The 14,947-nt window shown below is 34.8% G+C and overlaps 1 protein-coding gene across 2 annotated transcripts in view; it reads right to left on the reverse strand.

Moving 5' to 3' along the window:
* Positions 1-7,020: 7,020 nt before the first annotated feature.
* Positions 7,021-14,947, reverse strand: part of LOC136843913 (sodium-coupled neutral amino acid transporter 7-like) — a 29,822-nt gene continuing 21,895 nt past the window's right edge. Inside the window, exons 8-12 of one of the 2 annotated variants that reach the window (XR_010854725.1) lie at positions 13,289-13,485; positions 11,526-11,735; positions 10,656-10,737; positions 9,157-9,274; positions 7,021-7,378 (exon numbers count right to left, since the gene is read on the reverse strand). Coding sequence is in view for 1 of the 2 variants with exons in the window: in XM_067112823.1 (XP_066968924.1) it covers positions 7,188-7,378; positions 9,157-9,274; positions 10,656-10,737; positions 13,289-13,485 (588 nt within the window). In the remaining variant the exon portion in view is untranslated. The remainder of the gene's footprint in view (positions 7,379-9,156; positions 9,275-10,655; positions 10,738-11,525; positions 11,736-13,288; positions 13,486-14,947) is intronic. The other variant, XM_067112823.1, reaches the window with a different exon arrangement.

Raw genomic sequence — 14,947 nt, forward strand, 5'->3', positions numbered from 1 at the left:
ACCGCTAAGCCCATGCAGGATAAAATGTATTAAAGTATAATATACCAAAACTGTAATAATACAGTTAATAATTTGTGAATTATTATCTTTTAACAATTTCATCGTATTGTCATATTTTCATTTTAGGCCTGTTTCCCTGCAGTAAATTCGTCTACTCTTTCGGGTCTGCGGCTATTTTTTGGTAAAGGACTGTTGTATTTTGTGATCAAGAGCACTGTTAAAAATACTTATATGTATATATTTCTAATAGAAATATAAATAAATTAATAAATTAATTAATATTTATGTCGATATTTTCATACTGTAAAGTAAAAGAAATAATTTTTGAGGCTTTCTGCATTACGATTTTTGGCAAAGGAAACCATTCAGACGAATTATTTGAAAAGAAACTAGAATGCTTAACTTTTAGAATTCTCAGTTCACGTTAAACAAAATAATGCAATGGAAAAAGCAGTGTTTTAATACATACATACATACCAAAATCAAGCAACCACCGTCTGGTCAGTATCTTCGGAGGAGACTATCATGATATATCACAACATTAAATCACCAAAATATACAGAAATCGTTATTTGAGGGAATCCATTAAATGTTCCGTCTCCGCTGTATTACATTATAAATTACAAGTTATGTCTTCAATATATTAGTTATCCAATTATTTAACAACTTCACCACATTTCCTGATTTAATTTTATTTAAAGATAAATGGAAAACGAATAACTAACTGTACGTGTCTGGCCATAGCCATTCCTAGATATGGCCTGTTTTCTATATGCACTTAAAAATCTAAGTTATTTACAAAAAAAAGAAAAAAAAATTATTTTGCTGTGAAAGATAATACTTGATGGTCATCGGTAAATCACCTTCAGAGGTACCGTGTGTAGATACAAGATGGGTATACAAACCTAAGGGCTGAGAGAGAGAGAGAGAGAGAGAGAGAGAGAGAGAGAGAGAGAGAGAGAGAGACCTTTAAACTCGCCCAACCCCTGATTAATTATCCGAGGTGAAGCTTAAGCCTATTTTTATCTATCCTTCAGTATTATCCTAAAACCACTTCAATTATTCAAAAATAAAATTGTGCAATCATAGACAATTTGTTATAAGAATATATTCTAGTAATGATCATGCATGCACAATTTTTTCAGCTCATATTAAACAACAAACCTAGACTCATTCGGTAATCAATTTATAATAAATACTGCGAAGCAAGACAATGCTATAAGGCAATACAGCATGAATCACTACTGTTTGAAATCCCAGAGAAAAGCAATGGAATTAGGGAACAAGAAAAGGGTATAAGTCTTGTGCTCTTCAAAAATACATCTGGTTGAAAATCTCTGGAGAAAGTCATGTGGTAGGCTAAACGACGTCCTGAATCCTGATGGTGGTCACTTGCGTGTCTGGTTGAAATATGAAGAGTTGTGTGTGACTGCAAATTGAGTAAGTTCGATTACAGATATTTTTAAGGGAAGTAAGAGATCAGGTGAAATCGTAATATTAAGCGCATATTATATTTGGTTTTATGTAATCTTTAGATTGTATATATTCAAAATTGTAGAAGAATTTATAGAAATCACATCTTAGTAATTTCTTGTGGGTTTCCTCTGGCTGCCACAACAGAAGGTGCTTTTGTGCGTACGCTAGTGTGCACAATAATTCAACTTTATTTCTCATAACTCTCTCTCTCTCTCTCTCTCTCTCTCTCTCTCTCTCTCTCTCTGTAACCCTACAGCACAGAGATACAGTTGAAATGAAAAGTTGATGACAAAGATAAAGGATTAGAATTACATTCCCATTGACCTTATAGTTTATGGAAAATAAAACAAAATCCGCAAATTATTCATTGCAGCTAAATACAAAAGTTCTGAAAATTACATAGTAAGCAAAATGCCAAGTAATTCTATAAGTTATATATATACAAGCTATGCAATGCTCTATATATGTATATTTTTTATCTACATCTGTTCCATTTATAATTTTATGCGTTTCCGAATTTATACGATATTTTCACATACTTCCAAAACTGTAAAAAAGTTAGGTGAAATTTTTAATCAGTGCCACTCAGGTTTGAACGTAGGAATATGAAACTACAAAAACAAAAACAAAAAAAGCAAAACGAACGGTGTAAAACCCAAAGCTAGACGACATACGAATGATTTTGGAGACGAACGCTAGCCCAAAGGTGGGTCAATATGGCTCCAGGCTGTTTTCCGTTTGTACGATGTTTCTTCTACCACAGAAACACGATCAAGAAGCACTATGGATCAAGGAAAGTACGAAGGGAATGCTGATAAGGGAAGAGGAAGGAGCAATTCAGAAGCTGAAACCGAATCATGAGTGATATACAAGATGGATGGACTATTCTCTCTCTCTCTCTCTGTTCATATATACCATCATACACGAATATCAGCAATGACACACCTCACAAAATCTACACAAATCTGACAGCATTCAAAAACGACCCTCTATTGCTTCAAGATATCACGTCTGGGTCAACCTGGGTCACTATGCATTAAAAAGAATCAAGTTCCTTCTTTCCTTCGTACTCCTGTACACACAGAGTATTATCACATTCAACTAAACGATATTCTTAAACGACCTTTCCTACCTTCTGCCGATGATCCCAGGTGAAATGAGCACAAGAACTTCGTACGTGTCACTCGGAGTCTAATGTCAGACTGAAAAGAAGTCGTGAAGAGAACTGCGAGGCAGTCTCCGTTTCTTGGGGGTAAAATTAACACCTCCATTTCCTCCCCCCCCCCCCACAACTATCTCCCTACCCTCCATCGCCCAACTTCTTTGAGTACGTCGAGATTAAAGCACCCTGTGGGTCGACTTCCAGGGTTGTCTTTCTTCATGAAAAAGGTTCATAGAGACTTGAAAAGACGTCTCGATAATAATAATAATAATAATAATAATAATAATAATAATAAATGTTTTCGTTATTCCAGATGAACAAATATTTTTAAGAACCAAGTCTGCAGTATAATGTTTTGATCATCCACCAAAAAAATGTTCTGCAAATGAGTACTGGCCTAAAATCAAACTTTACTATAAACAAACGAGTAGTCCTCACACCAAAACCCAAACACAACTCAGTATGATACTATATCTCGTCGAGAGAGAGAGAGAGAGAGAGAGAGAGAGAGAGAGAGAGAGAGAGAGAGAGAGAGAAATTAAACATCTGAAACAAAACAAAAAAAGTCCAATATATTCTGAAAACTTCGAATAAAGGCATAATTTCTACCTTGTAAGTAAACTAAAAAAATAATTACCATCCTCTCTATTTTACTAATCTCTTTTCACGATAATTCAGCCAATGCCTTGAGTAGACTTCTAGGATATGTGTTAAGTTAGCACAGAGAATATACATTGCAGGTAATTGAGATCTGGCAACTCAAAGTGAAAACTCTTCAAAAAATCAGTAACTCTGCTACAAACCCTAAGAGTAAGACTAGGAAAACTGCTAGTATAATATATATATATATATATATATATATATATATATATATATATATATATATATATATATATATATATAAACATGGAAATATGTAAAGTAAACCTTTTCGAGTTTGATAAAAAAATAGTTTCAGTACCTTTCGTGAACTCTGATGCCAAGGTCACGGCCGATCTTAAAACAGAGATCGAACGTAACACCAGAACTAAAGCTCTTACCGTATTCAGACTTCCACATCCATAATATATGATCTGATTTTATGAAATCTGGACTATCACGCCAATCACCGGGGCACTTTCGGCCATTCAGGGCTTAAGACAGTGAAAAGAGGGAGTTGGGCTAATTAAACAGAAAGATAAACAGGTCTAGAAAATAAAGGAGACCAGGCGCTGGGACCTATGAGGTCATTCAGAGCTGAAAGGGAAATTAGCAGTATGAAGGTCTGAAAGGTGTAACAGGAGGAAAACCTCGCAGCTTCACTATAAAACAATTGTTAGAGAGGGTGGAAAGTCAGATAGAAGAAAGAGAATATGAATGGAGGTACAGTAAAAGGAATGAAAGAGGTTGCAGCTGGGGGCGTAATAGTTCTGGAGGTTGGAGAGCAAGACTGAAGAAACAGGAATGGAATGGAACAGAATAGAGTATAGAATTTTGGCCAAAGGCCAAGCACTGGGACCAACGAGGTCATTCAACGGTGAACTGAACTGAATATAACATGTAGGCCACTGGCCAAGCACTGGGGTCATTCAGCACTGAAAATTATGTTAAAATAATTGTAAAGAGAGGGTGGAAAGTAAGATGGAAGAAAGAGAATATGAACAGAGGTATAGTAAAAGGAATGAAAGGGGTTGCAGCTAGGGGCCGAAGGGATGCTGCAAAGAACTTTAATGCCTACAGTGCACTGCATAAGGCGCACTGATGGCAATAACCCCTACGGGGAAAACTCCATTTATGGATTCATATTTTTCATTTCATGTGAATACCTTACCATACTCTCTGAGATTAGTTTTCTTTATTATTTGGTTAAAAAGCTATATTGCATTTCCTCTTTGTGGTATTACTGTACATGACGTTATAACAGACTTATTTTCCATCATCACGACTGCCTTTACTGGGCCAACTAAAATGTTTTTTCATGGTGCTCTAAAGTATGTCATCATATTCAAGGCAGTTCACAGATGTGCTACATAGAAAGACAAGTCCTTTTGTATTTATCAAAGATTTGTGGAATTGGAAAATAACATATAGGCCAAAGGCCAAGTGCTGGGACTTATGAGGTCATTCAGCAGTGAAAGGAATGGAATGGAATAGAATATAATTTAGGCCCAAGGCCAAGCACCGGGACCTGTGAGGTCATTCAGCGCTGGAAAGGAAATTGAGAGTAGGCAGGTTTGAAAGGTGTAACACGAGGAAAACCTCACAGTTGCACTATGAAATAATGGTAGGGAGAGGGTGGATAGCAAGATGGAAGAAAGATAAAATGAATGGAGGTACAGTAAAAGAAACGAAAGGGTTGCAGCTAGGGGCCGAAGTGATGCTGCAAAGGACCTTAAGTAATGCCTACAGTGCACTCCGTAAGGTGCACTGACAGCACTAGCCCCCTACGGGGTTCAGCAGTGAAGGGGAAATTGAGAGTAAAGGAGGCTTTAAAGGTGTAACAGGGAGAAAACCTCTCAGTTGCACTATGAAACAGTTGTTAGAAGTGGGTAGAAAGGAAGATGAATTGATTTGAATATAGAATTTAGGCTGTTTCTTCAGGATATGAAGGGAGGTACAGAAAAAGGAGTGAAAGGAATTGCAGCTAGGGGCCGAGGGCATGCCGCAAAGAACCTTATGTAGTGTCTATAGTGCACCATGACAGGTACTCTGATGGCACTACCGCGCTACAGGCAAAGATTTCGTGGATTTCTGTATGATCCCAATCTCTGATTGCCTTTGACTATAATCTAAATGTAAAGAACTATTTTAGTAGCAAACCACTCAGTTTTTAAAGAAACTATAGTAATCACAATACTAACCAATAGCTCGATATACAAACCACAGCATCCTATTATGTTGCTTAATACCATGAAAGGGTCAATTAAGAACCAGAATGTTACAAAAATACTTTATTCTATACAAAGTCAGTGTTAAAAAACAATAGCAGCTCAGGATTAGAGACATCAGGGATTTGAGATTTATTGAACAATTCTTTGAAAACCTGCACAAGAAAATATTACGAATAAATGTTGGTGTTAAGCTAAGGCAACGTGGCCAAATTCAGCAATTTAAGGCCTGTCTTCACTACCCCTCATGGTGCAAATTGAGGCCGATGTAAGAATGAAAACCAAGGATTTTCATTGCCACAAACTTCATTTAGGCAACATTTGGCAAAGAACACTTGGTACCAACTGTCTGTAAGGCCTCGTACTTGTTTAGTTACCGACTAGTTTTTCTAGTATATAAATGTCTTTTTATTAATCCATTTATTACTACATACTGTACCTGGTACAATACATGTACACAAAACTGGGGTCTAAGCGATGTCAGGCAGGGCAGCCAATTGGGACTACAAAGTCTACCCCAAAGCCAAATCAAAGTCCTTCAACAGAAGGCATCACGGCGACCCCATATAAAAATGGGAACAAGCTGGGAAGAAGAAGACTGTATCTTGTTTCCCCAGATGACAAGAACTGATGAATGGCAGGCGCTGTGTTTAGCAGTAATTATTTAAATGCAATTGATGGCATTAAAGTATAATTTCTAAAGTTATTCACATCAAAAATTGGTTTGTGTAAAATCATTACAAATCCTCCTTTTTTGCTTTACATTTTCATTTTCTTCTTGTAAGAGCATAAAACTACAACACTTCACAAAAGTGGATTGTTTTCCTTGCTGTTCATTTTGCCTCTATCAGTCTACTTTTCCACAAGTGACATGGGGAAGTTGGGACTTATCTTGATAATGATTTTGATGATTTTTGCTGTCCTTGCAACATTGCCATTTTGCAAGCAGTTACAACATCACATTCATGTTTGTCAATTAATGCACCAACAGGCTGCATTTTATCTAGTTTGAAGGAAGGGCCCGATTAGTTCCTGAAAAATTTTGGTTCTTGGCAATTACTGCCTTGCTTGCATCATTACCGTATCACGTGAATTACCACATATTGTACTTTTACTTTCATCTTTGCCAATAATGATCCAACAAGACTGCATTTTATCCACTCTAAACAAAGTCTGGTAGACAAATTAAAAATCCTAGGGCTATACTGGCAATTTTTGGGTTTCTTGCAAAATTACTGTATTGCAAGCATATTCAACATTAGCAGCCCAATAAACATTTTATCCTGTTTGCAAGAAAATTCTAAGGCTTGTACAATGTAATTTCCCATTCACATTCATCATAAGTGTCCCAAATAGACTCCATTTTATCCAATCTGTAGAAAAATCCAGTAGCCTCCTTCCCCAAAACTACCTAGATATAGCCAGGCTATTTTTGTTTTCCTTGTAACATCTGTATTGCAAACAACTACACTTTGCTATAGAACACTGATGATGAAAAGGAACGAAAATGAAGAATTTTAAATTTAAAAATTTATTGCATAAGTAGTATAAAATATCAATGTATAGTGTTTAAAATCTGCAAAATTAAAAAAAATTTAAGATGTATCACCAGAAAAAGATCGTCACGTCTTTCATAATAAAAATATCTTCTGACTAAATAATCTCGTCTAATTTCAAAGCAACTATTCACATAGTGGCCTAGATTCGTCTGGATCAATCATATTTTCTACCCCTAACACAAAAGCCAGACCAAACGTGAACATTCCTAGCATCACATATAATATACCTACTACACACAATCCAATTTCACGCCAGGTTTTTGTAGAACTGTTCATTTCACTTTCAAATAACACGAGCTGTAGCAAACTCATACCTGAAAGTAAAGACATAATTTTAAAATTTCAATACATAATTGTAATTTTCACTTAAAAGTGTATGATACAGATAGAAGAATTCAGGCTTTTTATGGTTCATTCTTAAAGCAAATGATGATTAACATTCTCAGCTGCAAATCATACTAATAAGCACTAATGGTTTAAGCTTGACTGTTCAGCACATTAGAATATCTAACAGTACACTAAGATCCAATACATACGTATAAACACTGTGCAAAATTAAGATCTAAGTGATTTCAGTTACCCAATACTGAGGAATATGACCACTAATAATGATTAAAAATGACATTTTTATGATAAAATGATGTTAATTACTGGTAGATTACCAATTATAACTACAAGAGGTGAACTTGACTGAAATGGAGAGGCCATTTACCACTCACTATTAGTAGATAATATTACTATCTCACGAACACAGTCTAAAAAGGATCGAATTTATGGCTACAAGCAAAATTTTTTAATATACACTGGAGCATCGAGTCCCTTTTGACAATTTAGGTGTGATTAAAGATAATTATGTACACAATATATTTTACATTAGATAAACAGCAGACTGAGGTGGAAAATGATAAACTTCTGCACTGTGATGTAAACAGTGATACAGCAAAAAATTTGTGAGAGGAATACCAAGAATCCCCTCGTCCAATAATCAATAAAAAGCTTTACTCTTGCATTGCTGAATGTGTGCTTCAACTGAATGGAAGGTTGAGCCCTTCAATACATGGCAATGGTTTCTAGCTACAACAAATTTCATTATCATCTTCATAAACTTTTTCCCATTTGCTTTTCTTGTAAGAGGTTTAGACATGAAAGGGGTTCTCTTCGCTTTTTTTATTATGTCTGGGAGGTGAGGCAACAGTGATTCAGAGCTGAGCTGGAGGCAGACTTTCATGAAAAGCTTCATAGAAGTCACATTAACAATTCTGTCAAGATACTGCACATAGGAAGTTCACCCCTAAAATAATAAGCCACAGCTGGAACATGAACAATGTTACATTATGAATTACAGATTGCTCATCAAAACTACGTATGAGACGAAAAATTTTGGATAATAAATTCATGCTATAACTGGACAAAGGGCAATGACGGTTAAGGAAATCTGTACTAAAACCTCTTACACTCTAATAAAGTATGTTGTATTTATTTTACCAATACTAATTACAAGGCTAGGGTTCAATTCACCCTTTCCAGAAAGAATAAAATCTTAAGAGCTTTGCGATAGAAAAGGAAGGTAAACAAAAAATCAACAAAGAAATAACAATGGTATAAACACTACTGATGATTATAAATTACTCTGCCTCTATTTTTTTTTATTGCCCTTGAAAGGTTTTCTTGTTCTGCCACTTTGATGCACCCCTAGAATACTGAGTCCATATAAGTTAATCTTTTAACAAACAAAACAAAAACTACATCAAATGAAAACTGCTATGTTCAAACTCACTAATATCTTAACTTATTTGGCACTAACTGAAGAAATGAAAATGTGCAATACCATAATACTTAAGAGGCATTTTCATAAAATAATCAGGATATGTTGAAGGATATAAAATAAGTACATTAACCTTTTTGGCTAAAATATGGGTATATATATTTACCAGAAGAGGACATTAAAATAAAGGTTACAGGAAAATCTTAGAATGCAGAGGACATTTCATGCTCTTAAGTGAGAATCCGAAAACTACCCTGAAGATTTTTCAAGAGCATACAACCAATGTGAATTTCCATTTATAAACTTGATCTAGAGACAGAACCTCACCTGGAAAAACAAATATGAAGAATGCAGCTAAGCTTCCAAGAAGTTTTACCACAATATCAATATTGGGCGTAAAGGCTGCCATTAATATTGATGACACCCACAGTACTATGGCGATAATCTGTAAGATAAACAGAATCACTGGATATGTGACTGATATAAATTCTGAATAAAAACAACAGTAGAGACTGATAACATTAACACCAAAGTAAATATTGCCTAAAATAAATGATCACCGTTTTACATAAAATTTTTCCTTCAGTACTGGGCAAGAAATAAGTTCTCTTCAGTATCTACTAAGCACTTTCTGGTTCAAGCTTTGTCTTATTTAAATCCCCCATCTATGCTCTTTCTCCAAGATTTTCTGGGCCTTCTTTCATTCTTCATTCTGCTACTTCTGTATCTACTGCTTGTCATACTAACTGCTTATCTATCTTTCCTGTCACATACTCAAACCATCCCTGTTTTAAGATCTGTCCATTTTCTGGTTTCTGGACACTTCATTCTTAGGAACATCCTCTTTTGTCATGTAATCTTGTGACCACACTTCAACTATAAGACTTAGCATTTGGTAGACACACTTCTTAAGTCTCTTCTACCACCTTCATGAGTCCCTAAACCCCTGCTGTTTATTCATAAAGCACACTTCTCAAACTTACCTTGCTTTTGCAAGTCTTTTTGAAGCAACTTATGAAAAGTATAAAATTATAAATCACAAAACCTCCAACTTCCTTCCTCTTGGTACAGTTCAAGATCCATTATGAAAGCCAACACTTTACTAACAGAATATATGAGTCATGGGCAGTCCAGAATGCCAAGTTCTAAAAAACAAAATTCAACCAATGTATAAACAACAGAAACAGTATTCCACTTGAAATACTCAGGCATTAATGTGTTGCTTTTAGGTAGATGCTAAAGAATTCTACCTCAACAAACTGGTTGTTTCTTGAGGCTTAAAGGAATTTTCTTCTCATCAAAACATGCAAATCTAACTTTGAAAATTAAGATTATCATGCATTAATGGAGTTTATTTTCATTCCTTTATTAAGAGATGCATTGTAATCTATTTCATTCAAGTTACTGTATATATTTCACTACTTATTGTGTATATTTCACTACTTATTTTCTTGAGAAAGCAACTGATCCCCAAAATCATAATTCTACAGTGAAATCTTTCTATCTAGCTTGCATTATTCAAAGTATTTTATTCTAATTTCCCACTACTATGTGGAGACTACAGGATACAATTAATGCAAATTTATTGTCACTTCTTAATTCATTCACTTACCTAAATATATATTATGGCTGACCCTTAGTTCCTTACATTAAAACAAAATAAGACAGTATAATACATACGAAATCAGGCATTTCACATTAAGATACATAAAAATAAAACTTTTATTTCAAGCAAAACCCCAGAATAACTCAATGGTCAAGGAACTTAAGTTGCAATTGCTGAAATTAAATGGGAGACATTCTGACAAAATTCTCGAAGTACTAACCCTTCTTCGAGCAGGTTCATTGAGCGATGCTTCGACAGGAGATAAGGATTTCATTTGTATGTAAAGGTCACTTACTGCCTCCCTGTGAAATAAAAAAAAAAACTGCATTTATCACTATCAATGTAAACAAAAAATTTACATAGAAAGTAAAATTTAACCATGAAAACTTACATACTTTTAAAAATTGTAATACTCAAAATTTACCATGAACAGAATGATTCCTAAAAAACTGTTAAAGAAAGACAGAACAAACAATACTACAATTATCAGTAAAAAAACAGTGTAGACCATGCAAACTGCAAACATTTTTTACATTAAATACAATAATTTTCTGGATATTTACTTTATATATTTTGCAGAAATAGCCTTTTATTCAAAATGTAACAGTAAAATCAGTTCTTAATATTCAGTAGATGTCTTCATCATAACACTTGTATCCTAAAACAAGGAGTGAACTGGTAGTTGGGAGCTTGTTTTTTGTTCTAAATTGAGAACATTTTGAGTTATTATTCTTGAATTTACTGTGGTATGTTTGTGGACATGAACGATTTGTTTGCCATGATTTCTATATTATTTTTGGCAACAGTAATTATATATACAGTACTTTAGGATACCATGATTTTTGCATGTTTTTAAGTTATATTTATGGAGTTATGCAGAAGCCACATATATTTTTACATTAATCTTGAATTTTACATGAAATGTCATATTAAAATAGACCACTGAGAAATGATCTATACACCACTATTACGTTTTTAAAGAACGTAACGCATTACTTAAAACTCTTGTTGCTTTTCTATTTTTCAAGGAACATTTGTTAACAGCTTGCCTGTACTTTGTTTTGGTATTAAAGATGTATGGAGACCATACCTGTGCGTGGCAGAGCCTTATGTAACAGCAAATTCAATTCTTAATATTCAGTAGAGATATCTTCATCATAACACTTAAAAGCACGTATCCTGAAACAAGGAGTGAACTGGTGGTCGGGAGCTTGTTTTCTTTTCTAAAATGAGAACGTTGGTGTTTTTCTGCTTAGTGGAAGAACTGTTGTAAATGCAGCTGTACACAGTGACACAATTTCTGCAAAGTACACAATACCTCGTACAGTCACCCTTGAGCTCTCATGCCCAACTTCGGCTTATAGACAGAGCCGTGGAAAGACATTACTATGTCATCACATGATCGGAAATATACTCGTATGTAACGGAATACCACATATGTTTAAAACAATTATGAAAATTATGTAAATGATTCTGGCATGATATTTTGATCATATCTTATTTATACAGTACTAGTATCACTTTTGCTATAAAGAGTATTGCTATTCTAATATTTTATGCTAATTTACAATGCAATACTGTACTTGGTAACCCTACCTTCATGGGTTCCATATAAGGGTACCAGTTGTGTGTGTGAGAGAGAGAGAGAGAGAGAGAGAGAGAGAGAGAGAGAGAGAGAGAGAGAGAGAGAGAGAGAGAGATTCAAGGGGGAACTCTGCCTGATCAGATCCCCGTGCTGTTGTTTTTTATAATAAAGCCAAGAAAACTACAAAATGGGTCTTTTCTTTACAATGACCATCAGGACAAAAATACTATTGCCTTGTCAAGGAAAGAATACTGTAAGTTGAATGATTAACATAGAGGAAAAAAAGTTACATGTTGGCCTTTCAGGATAAGAACCACCCTTGTTTCACCTTGTAAAACAGCAACTTTGTTTTTTTTTTATATATACCAATCAATGTTAGGAGAACAGCAAAAGTTGTAACAGTTTTCTATGAAAAAATAATTATGCAAATTATCAGACTGTGCTGAACAGCTTCTCACATAGGAAGCACTCAACCTGAACATTTCAGATGCGGTTATTTGATTTAAATTTACTAACATTGTTTTTGTTCCATGAGCTGGCATCTCGAGACCCCATTTTGGCTTTTCCCCATATACTTGTAGGTTAAGGCTGGCTTAACCTACAACAACCAAGTACTGTAGTTCATAATGTGTGGCAGAAGTGAGCTATAAGTCTGTAAAATCTAATTCAATCATTATATCTGAACAAATGCTGCTTGAGCAAACTTTTAAGGAAATGAAGGCCAGTTAGACATCTGACTGGGCATGTCCCAAAAGAGCCAGGAAATTCTGCCCTTGTGACGGACCCTAGTTTATGCATCTCAAGACCAAGAATCAATCCTCCAGCCTAGCCTTTGTGTACTCAGGGACAAACTCTAATTGAAACATAAAATGGGATTTCTGCAAAGAACCTTTAGTACTGTATATAGTATGCCATGCCAGAAACTACCAATGGTACTTCCTTTCAACCACTGCTTCTCAAGTTTCAGCTAATAATCTGAACCTTGGCAAATATTTTCTGACCATGTGTAATTGCATTAGAGTTTATATTTCACATGAACAAGCTGATTATAAAACAGCAGCCATAAAGATTTTTTTTGTTGCTTACAACAAAAACATTATGTATTTTACAGTAAAAAAAGTCAATATACCTTTAAATATAACTTCAACAGAGAATAAAAAAGAATTTACATACAAAAGTAGATACTACAAAGCATATTTAGTTATAAATATTCAAGTAGCCCAATAAAATGCAAACACAGTGATAAATAAATATAACTATAAACTCACCTAACACAAAACAGGAGAATTGGGTAAGTTGTCCATGATTTGATTCCTAAAAGAATAACTGCAACAAAGACGTGTACCTTTCTAGCATCGTATGACAAGAGAACATCACCATTCACAAGTGACCCAAACGTGAGATACCCGTAATTTGCTGATATTGTGTAAATAGTCAAGCAAACAAAAATTGCTGACATGCAGGCCTGGAAAAAAATGTAAATTTTGGCATTTGGACAGTTTCTGAGAGGAAAGGAATCTGATGTAAATTTGCATTAGGGGAGGGAGGGAATTACTAATACCGTACTGCAATCCTAGCAGCTCGTACCATTGCTCTTAAATGACAAGAGTCATAATGCTTTTCAATCTGATTAGGTCATTCTGACCCCAGTGATGTGGTTTGACCTCCAGTTTCTATCTGGTCATTGTTCATTACATGAACATTGACCTTTCAACAACTGTTTTAAATGGTTTTCCAAACAATACTGTTTAACCAGGTAACCCTCATATAACAGGTTTTACTGAATCTTTCCCCATTAAATATTTGTATTAACAATTTCAACCCTGGCTTTTAAGATTATTCACTTCAGTAGTTTCATACTAAAGGCAACTTTAGGCTTCCTTCCACTCTGAAATAACTACATAACATTAAATTTTATTGCATTATAGCTTTCTTCATCCCCATATGACAAAGAAGCCCTTACTGAATGAGTGTTCCTGTTGTATATTTTGCCCTTGTTATAGTTTGGACATAAAGAAACCATTTCTTTACAATCTTACTTTTCTTTTCCTTTCTTCTGCCTTATCTGCTCTTACTAATATCTTCCTAGATATACAGGCTTTACATAAAACCTTAGGTAGTTACACTTATCCTCTACACGTATTTCCTTTATTCAAGCGACCAAGTAGGAATCAGGTTCCAAGTGACCAATCTTCCATTTTTCATATTCATATCACTTCTTTAGAAATCATTGTACAGTCTCTTACCCAAGACCATTTAAAAGCTTTCCTGACTTATCAGTGCTAGAAACCCATAGGTATGGGTTTGACTGTTATCAAACATCAGATTCAATTCCCTCACATGGGATTGGTATTGTGTAGTTGGCTGAACTGCCAGTTCTGTTTGCGGCTTGTCTTCATCAATGATTATTCTATAATTCCCTGTTATTCTCTGTCCATGGTGGTAGATTTAGGATTTGCAGGTTTGGCATAAGTGGACTTGAGACATTTCTTCATTTCTGAAATTCTAATCTATTGATCTAGTTTGATTTATCTCTAACACTTGTGGTTAGCTGCATGAAATCAATCTTAATACTTTTAAAATTCTTCTCTTTCCTACAGAATCCACATACAGTACTCATTTTTTAGCTAATCTATCTCTACATGCGTATCTACAGAGACGACTTAACCTAATACCTCTGTACCTACACCAATGGCATTCTTACATGTACGATATTTACACAGAAGGGAGAGTCACTGATTTTCAGCAAGGACTGGCTACATTTAAAGTTTCCTTTTAAATGCAGTGTTCGTAAGTTTCTAGCGACAAACTTACGAGACCACCAGATGATAAGGATTTTCACTTATAGTTTCACAACTGGGTCAGATATATTTAGTTAGCACACTTTGTGAAGAACTCCCACGTAACATGGCATGTTATTAATTAAA

Source organism: Macrobrachium rosenbergii, chromosome 12 (assembly GCF_040412425.1).
Source record: "Macrobrachium rosenbergii isolate ZJJX-2024 chromosome 12, ASM4041242v1, whole genome shotgun sequence".
NCBI lineage: Eukaryota > Metazoa > Arthropoda > Malacostraca > Decapoda > Palaemonidae > Macrobrachium > Macrobrachium rosenbergii.